The sequence below is a fragment of the Asparagus officinalis genome, chromosome 2 (assembly GCF_001876935.1).
Source record: "Asparagus officinalis chromosome 2, Aspof.V1, whole genome shotgun sequence".
In the NCBI taxonomy this organism is placed as follows: Eukaryota; Viridiplantae; Streptophyta; class Magnoliopsida; order Asparagales; family Asparagaceae; genus Asparagus; species Asparagus officinalis.
The window spans coordinates 60,543,570-60,552,643 of NC_033795.1; the positions used below are offsets into that span (position 1 = coordinate 60,543,570).

Here is a 9,074-nt window from a genome sequence, read left to right on the forward strand (position 1 = left end):
ATTTGACAAGGAAAAGACGAGGAGAAATACCCGGTTGCCGCAAAACATAGACCAGAGCATGTAAACACTAAGATAATCTCTATAACGCTACTTTCACAATCTTGAAACTGAGTTTGGTTTACTTTATTTGCCATGTATTATCTTGCTACAAATAAATTCTCATCAATCCAGTAAAAAGAGAAATAAAACAAAGACCAAATTAAACTAGTAATTCACTGACACTTCTTAGCACAGGTTTACTGTAACTGTACAGACGAAAAAATTTGCGAAAAGGAGCCAAAAATTATTCCAAATTGCACTCCTAATGTACGAACAAGAGCCCCAAGAGGAAATGTTTGTCTGCTTTAAATGCACACACATGTTGAGAATTCCCTACTCTAGTTTCTTCCTGCTCTCTTCAGCATGGGTCTTGTGAGGTTCAACTGGGAAGTACTTGATGCCGATGAGATCACCAACGTTGCTGATGACCTGTAATATATCAGAAAATGTTGATGTTAGCTTTCACTGATGCTAATAAAATGATAAATGCTACTTATGGGATATAAGAGGGATTTTATTGGTTTTTACCTCTAAAGCTTTAACAAGGTCTTCTCTTGAGTGGGAAGCAGAAATGCAAATGCGAGCCCTGGCGAGGAGAAGGGGTGTTGCAGGGAAAGCAACAGTTACAACCGCAACCTATAGCATGTGGAAGACGCACTTGTTAATATGCTTTAACGACGTATCATGGTTGAAGCACGATGACTCGTATTAACAACAGTCATCAGGCAAATACGCTTATTCAAATGGACAGGGGATGTCCAAGATTATCTGTAGGCACAAATCATATCGCTATTCAAGTCTAACACAGTAACAGTCACTTCATGGATGTTTGTCTGTGTGTGTGTGAAGTCTAATGAGGGTAAAAGAGTCAAAAAGGGGAGGGTAAAAAAAAAGTTCACTCAAAGGTCTATCAGAAACAACAAAACTACTAGGGGTCTATCTACAATTAATCCTGAATATGATGTTCAGTATATCGAGTGACCTCATCGATATTTATTCTTCATGCTAAGAGCATGTTTGGCTACTACTTATTTTTTGAATCCTTTTAAGTTACTTATTACATATTCTCAAAACTCCTTGCATGTATGAAAATATGGATGTTGCTTGGTATAAGATATATAAGTAATTATGTGTTTGGTAAACCAATAACTTCTACAGTTGTGTTATATGTCGAATGACTATAAAGAACATACTGCTGCAACTCCATATTGTGACAAATTAATTCATTTTATATTAACTAGATAATTAATAATATTAAATTTATTAATTATTTAAAAAAGTAATTGATTTAATTTAATTATTTCAGATGTTATTAGTTAATAATATTGAGATTAGTTAATAAATTTCATTAGAATAAAATATTATTATTATTAAAATTAGTTATCTCATAATAAGAAATATATTTGATTAAAATATTTTTATATATTACATCATCTGTGACTATTAATTATTAATATTTATATTTATTAACTAAATTCATATTAGTAAAATATCATTATTAATAAAATACTAATTAATTATAATAATAAATATATTTGACTAAAATAATTTTATATAATACATTTTTTGTGTTTATTAATTACTAATATTGTGATTAATTAATTAAATTCATACTAATAAAATATTATTGTTAATAAAAGGACTAATTAACATATAAAAATTAGTTATCTCATAGTAATAAATATACTTTATTAAAATATTTTTATATATTACAGCATTTGTGATTATTAATTAGTAATATTTAGATTAATTAATTTCATATTAATAAAATAATAATTATTAATAAACAATTAACTAATTAATTATTAATAAATAATTATTAATAAATTAATTAGTTATTAATATTAATCACTTTATAATAAGAACATATGTAATTAAAGTAAAGGGAATAGGAGGATGTTTTAGTCTTTCGGCCAGAATAAGGAAAGTTCCTCATAAATAAACAAAAACTAAGTTGGAAAATCCCAACTTATTGTTTCTCTACTTATAACTTATAAGTTGTTAAGTAAAATAATTAACCCTTACCAAACACTACATTGGCACCTTATAAGTAAAAAGTTACTTATAAGGAGCAATAAGTCGGTTACCAAACATGCTCTAAGATTGAAGAGATGCATGTTTAAAAATCTTTGAAGATGGTGTCTCATAACAAAATGGTATAGCCAAATGCTATGATCCATCCATTGACTGAAACAAGTGTCGTACTAAAAAATGGTCATCACTTGTCAGACATGACAATTCCCAAAAATCCAAACATGAGGACACATCTACATATTATTATAATTATTATTTACGAATTATAATGAAATAATTAAAATAATAGTATAAATAGAATAATATATTACTAAAGACTATTAAAATTACACTATAATTCAATGAGCAATAAAATAAACAGAATAAAAATTTATGTCATAAATAGTATAGTTATTTTAATAATATTACATAAATTATAAATTACATATTTATTTAGTATTATATAATTAAATAAAATTAATAAATAAATTAATATTATTTTAGAGTATTTTCTCAAAGATTATTACATGATACTCAATAATCTATACTTGGTAATAATTGAAAACTAACTTTTTTATATAAAAAAAGTATTTAACATTAATAATAGTATTATTAGTTGTTAATGATAGTATAATAAAAATTTATAAGATATTTATAGTACTAAATTATTTAAGAGCATAATTAAAAAATTAAATTAGATAAATATTATAGTAAGTAGATAATATAATTATTTTAATAAAGCTTCTCATAAATCACCCATCATTTGAGAGAGGAAAAATGTTCCGAATTTTCACCTTCTGCCTCAGACATTCTCGTGAAAAGGCTGGGATTTTTGCCGGATTGTAAAGCATTATTGGCATGACTGGAGAATCATTGTCCCCGAGAACCTCAAAACCCATCTTCTGAAGTTCTGACCTGAAGAAATTGCTGTTCTCACGAATTTGTGCAAGCTTCAATGCCCCTGTTTAAATAAAATTCAGGAAAAAATTCGAATATGAGCATATATGAGAAAAACATATGAAACTCGTATAGCAGGACTAGTTTTGGTTTAAAAGGATATTATAGTTACCTCTATTGGATCCATCTTCTCCAAGGATAACTTTAATTGCAGATATCACTTGCTCAGCAGCAGGAGGGGACATGGAAGTTGCATAAAGATGAGCAGGGCAAGTGTGCTTCAAGTATTGAACTATTTCCTGGAAGAGAAAATAAAGAGCTCTTAATAATGGACAACCTTGGGGGACTCATCATTTACAAATTCACAACTATTTGAAGGATAAAACATTAAACAGACCTTTGATGCTGCAATATAGCCTCCACAAGATCCAAATGATTTTGTAAATGTTCCCATCATTACATCTACATCAGCAGGGTCAACTCCAAGGAGCTCACAAACACCTTTTCCAGTTTTTCCAATTGCGCCAATGCTATGGGCCTCATCCAAATAAGTGTATGCCTACACGAACAAAAAACAGTAAATTCTCAGTTTTTTGCTTTCGGCTCTGTTGAAGGTTGACTGACTCATTAAAAGTACAACTATACTACTCAAAATTTCAGTTAACAGGACCTCACATAATGAACTTTTAAAGAAGCGTGAAAGATCAAACAATAAATTGGTGATTTTTCAATGCATGATGGTTTTATGTGTTAATGAAAAACCATGTAGGCTAATTAAACGTCAAAGAGGAAACAACCAATGTAACTGGAAATTTGAATCAACCAGTTTTACATCAAGAATACTACTTGATACTTCAAAGTGGCGTAGTCCATACATCTCCTATATTGTTTAGTAGATATACGGAAAAATAAATGTAGAGGAAAATACGAAACTAGAATCTGCTAGTAGTCACACCTTATATTTCTTGCATACAGCTATGATCTCTGGCAATTTACAAAGCTCCCCCTCCATGCTATAGATTCCCTCAACAATAACTATGATTTTCTTCCAAGGTCTATGTGTACGAGGCTGTCCGTCAGCAATCTGCTCTCTCAGCACCTCCTCCAAGTGAGCTGGACCTAAAAATATAAACCCAATAAAAGAATAAGTAACCAAAACAATGTCGGGTGATTAGGGTCCAATTATTGAGGTACAAACTCACTGTTATGTTGGAAAACCCGTACTGTTGCTCCTGATCCTCGAGCACCATTGACAATTGAGTTATGGTTCAAAGAATCACTAATTATCAATCCTCCCTGTTTACGATTACGTAGAAAACTCGCTCAGAAATTAAATGTGGAAATAGTTGATCAAACGGAAGAAATTCAAAAGTTGAGTTCACATTCTTCAGTACAAACCTTTCCAATGAGGACGGGAATGATGGCAGAGTTTGTTGCATAACCCATACCAAACAGAATAGCAGCTGGCTTGCCTACAAATTTTGCAACCAATTCCTCCAGCTCAGTGTGCAATTTAGTTGTTCCTGATGCCAAACAACACAAAAGTTAATCATCTTTATTCCATCTCAACGTATTTGTCAGATAATATACATGAAGAATATTCTTACCTCCATCTACACGAACACTACAGGTGCTGGGTGAGTATTTCTTCAGGGATTCAATAACACGAGGCGTGCAATATTCATCTGCTGCAGCAAAACCAAGGTAGTTGTATGATCCCAGGTTGAGGCATCTAGTAGAATTTGAGGTCCGGCTGCAATGATTAAGAAAATCAGTTACTATCTTTCTTTCCATTTTGAGGGAGAAAAATCAATAAATGTATTTGATGCAGTTGAAAATCAACCAGTAACAACCAAATGTTAGCATGCATGGCTTCTACATTCAGCCATTAATTTTTAGAATGAAGTGTGAGTTCTATGTTTAATAACCTTAAGTCTATGAAGAATAGTAAGGATATGATGTGCAGTACAAAGATTGAAGGTCAGGTAAGGTGAATTATAGAAAATATTATAGTTGTTCAGATGTAGCACTTACTGTAAGGTCTTGTTATTGTCATTGCTGTAACGTTCAACTACATCAATCCAAGAATCTGGTGCGCTTGAAATAGGTCTTCCAAAACAATCCTGCGAAAGAGAATTTTGCATCAGGATGATGACGGAATCTTCAGTGAACATCCAGTATACTCTTAGAAGGCCTCGCCACATTATAGCTATGATTATCAATTAGCCGTTTCACTCTCTAACACATGCTCATATTAGCTAATTCAAAGATATTTCTTGTTGTTTTTGCACAAATAAGCAACCATTTCTCTTGTATTATAATGAAAACTGAAGTGATTTCATTAGTTTTCCAAACCAAACCGGAGACATATTTCTCTATGTCTTATAATATGAAAATCATAGAATTTCAGAGTTAGATCTACAAGGCAGGCATGGTGGGATATATACCAAGGTATTGCAGAATAAACTGATTTGTAATATGGAATCTTAACCTGATTAGAAATGCCCGGCCATGATAATAAATGAAAATAGTCAAACCCTAACAAGTCAAAATCAGGTTAAACTATTTAACTTGACATCAAACTTGTGCACGTGGCAAAGAGAAACCGTGATTGGTTGGAGTTGGACAAAAGAGGGACTTACCATGCATCCTAAAAAGACAATCCAAGCATCACTAAGTCTATCGTTCAACTCACTCAACCAAGATCAATGTTCTCCTCTCATTTTTTTTCAATTTGGTTGTGCAAGAGAGCGACAAGGCTAAAACATCAATGTGATAGATCAATAGAGTAACAAAAAATAACTATTAAATATATCTCAGACCAACTCATTCTCATATGTTGGATCACTTGTATATTACTTCCACTAAACAACCCATCATAATAGAGAGATGAACAAACTCTCAAGAAGAAACTCACTAGTTTCATGAGTCTTAGCCTCAGAGAAAATGAACTTCACTTATAGCTTTTTTTTTCTTGCTTACTCTTTGTTTATTGCTATAAAAAAAAACAAGGACAACGTAAAGTATGAGAACACATCAAAATAGCTTCAAGTAAGCAACTCTACACCACAATCAAAGGCAATTATCAAGTATATGTGGTGAGAAATACCAATATATTTTCACGAAGTCAAGACTTTCGAATAGTATGAACTCTTAGATCATGCAAATAGTTAGTACTAATTGAAGTCCCTTGATCAAGCACCAAATCCAAGAAAAAAATTTGACATATAATCAACCAAACAAAAAAAAAAAAAAGGGTTTTGCTTAATAAGAAGGAAATATTACCCCTAGATTCTTAGATTTGGGGAAATCAAGGATTTTCCTGATGAAATCCCTCATCTGGCCGAAGGCGAAGAGGAGGCCATAGCTGAAGAGGGTTGTGAGCGCTGTAACGTACGGTAACCTCACCATGTTCTAGAGAGAGAAAGAGAGATCAATAGAGATAGAGAGAGAAATAGAGATCTAGAGAGAGAGAGAGCAGATGGGTATGAGGGAGATGGGTATGAGGGGGAGAGGGGAGGGTTTTAATATGGAGGACAAGTTGTCGATGGCGGCGTAGAATTGGAATGGGTGAGGAGAAAGAAAGAGAGGGAGGGGGCTAGAGAGAGAAAGAGAGAGAGAGAGAGAGAGATTGAGGAGGTTTGAACGTTGAATTTTGAGAAGAGAGAGATTGGAAGATGGAGACAGAGGAGGAGGTGACGAGTTGACCAATCATCCATTTTCTCCCCTGTTTCCCCCTCTCCCATTTGATCTTCTTTCCCATTGGAAATGTTCTTTTCTTTTTTTTCAAATTTTATTGTAATGGTATTTTTATTACATTTCATTTGTTTTTGTTAATGTCTAATAAGGGAATGTTTCAAAAAACAAAACAAACAAAAAAAAAATCATATATATTGAAGTAAACTACTATCCCGTGAGGAAAATCCTCTAATGGCTAATTAGGACAAAAAATCTTCAGCCCAATTCTCAGCCCATTCAAGAGAAGCACATTCTTGATTTTTCATCTTTTTTATGGGTTCGCTTCATGGTTTCCACATGTAAGCGATTGACTCAAAGTACAAAATCTCTACTAGAAATTGATTTCTACGATTGGATTTGATCCCTCATGCAGATCTCCAGATCAATTAAAGGCTGAAATTGATCGAGGGGATTGGGTAAAAATGGTTAAGAAGAAGAACATATCTCCATTCTTGTAACATTCTCTTCAAAACCCTACATCTCGGCTCGCTGTAGATCTAGTTCTCAACGGCGTCTGATAGGCACCCAAGCAATTTAGGGAACCTACCCTTTAAAGCTAGCTGTTAAGGGGAAGAACCAAGCCACTTAAATACCCCATTAAGCATCACAAACTACTCGATGTGGGACTTTAGGCATCCTTATCATAGCACCGCCCCTTAGAGCCGACATCCCGACGACTGCACTCTATGACGCTTCACTCGGCGTTGCTTCACTCGGTCTTTCTGGTCAGCCCCTCCGTCAGTCAGCCCCTCCACGGGTAGCCTTTTCTGTGACGCCGACAACCAGCTTTGATACCATTTGATAGGCACCCAAGCAATTTGGGGAACCCACCCTTAAAAGCTAGCTGTTAAGGGGGAAGAACAAAGCTACTTAAATACCCTATCAAGCATCCCAAACTACTCGATGTGGGACTTTAGGCACTCATACTACCAAAGTCCCTATCAGCGTCTTTGCTTTCGTTATAGTTCATCTAGTCAAATGGCTAAAGATTGTCAATGCCTTAGGTCATCTCCAACGCAACAGCAAAATACCGCAAACGGTGCATTTACCGCGCGTTACTTCTCCAATCCAGCATCATTCTCTACGGCATTTTAGCAGACATGAACAGTGCGACGCCAAATATGGTGTCACACTGTTTCTCACTCCATTACTGTTTTTTTATTTTTTTACTTTTTAACTTTTTATTTTTACCTTTTAATTTTATGTATTTATAATTTGACCCCAACTATTTTATTAAATTTATAAAACAACCCCAATAATATTTAAATTTTATAATTTTAATAATATTTAAATTTTATAGTTTTACCCCAATTGTATAATTTGGACAAAATAAATTATTTTTTAAAAATAAAAATTATGTTAAAATTTATAAGACATTATTATTAATTATATTATTAAAATCTAGACATTATAATTAAAGTCCCATGAAATAAAAATTAAAATATAAAGAGCAATCCTGATACATAATTCTAATATAAATTACATAACTGAAATACATAACATATAAAAAATGACACATATAATATAAACTACATTAAAATAAAACATAATATATAAACTAAACATATAGCATTACATAAGATGGACAAGCAACTCTCAATAATCTGGTAGATTGGATCCAGAGTGTCCAATATCATTAAAATAATTACCAAAATTAGAAGCAGACCATTGTTCTTGTTGATTTCTTTTTTGTATTATTTTAATTTGTTGAGCTCGAACCTACTCACGTACGGTTGGATCAGCAATGGAATTCAAATCTTTCATTATTATTTTCCATTCATCTCTATCTTTTTTCATGGCTATCTTTTCTCGTTCGATATCAAATGCTACTTGCCTGTCCAAGCTCGTCTTGTCTAACCTGTCTATAAGTCTGTTGTTATTTATGTCAATGATGTCCACTACACTTGACTCATGATCATCACTTTTCCTTTTCAATTTGTCTTTTTTTACCTCAATAGGTCGTTCAGGTGGAGTAAATGATAACAGTCCAAGAGATGTTGATATAGGAGATTTCGAGGTGGGATTATCTGATTGTGACGAGTTGAAGTTCACACTTTGGGGTTGTCTTCGACCAACTTGTCTTGCTGTGGGGACATCATCTTTAAATTTTTCAAAATCTTTAACCATATTCCAGACATGATCAAATTTGAAACCTTTTTTGTGCTTTGGTTCTTGCATAAATAACATCTTTGCTCGAACTAACTATAAATTATAGTGAACATCAAGTTATGTATTTCAACAATAATAATAAATTTCAAAAGATAATTAATAGAATACTTACAATATCTTCATCTGAAGCACCACTTGGATTCAGATTCTCTACTTATCTCAAGCACGCATTCAATTTCCTTACTTCATTACTTATGATTTCCATTCAAGAACGAACT

The 9,074-nt window shown here is 32.8% G+C and overlaps 2 protein-coding genes across 2 annotated transcripts; both read right to left on the reverse strand.

The window, feature by feature from the left end:
* Positions 99 to 5,168, reverse strand: LOC109831530 (long chain base biosynthesis protein 2d). The gene is made up of 10 exons (XM_020398862.1): positions 4,984 to 5,168; positions 4,557 to 4,702; positions 4,348 to 4,472; positions 4,152 to 4,245; positions 3,905 to 4,068; positions 3,347 to 3,508; positions 3,122 to 3,248; positions 2,847 to 3,013; positions 568 to 675; positions 99 to 468 (listed from the first exon to the last, which is right to left on the reverse strand). The coding sequence occupies exons 1-10, from the start codon at positions 5,151 to 5,153 to the stop codon at positions 373 to 375; spliced, it is 1,359 nt and encodes a 452-aa protein (XP_020254451.1). The 5' UTR covers positions 5,154 to 5,168; the 3' UTR covers positions 99 to 372.
* LOC109831238 lies at positions 8,407 to 8,874 on the reverse strand. Its single transcript, XM_020398573.1, has one exon. The coding sequence runs from the start codon at positions 8,872 to 8,874 to the stop codon at positions 8,407 to 8,409; it is 468 nt and encodes a 155-aa protein (XP_020254162.1).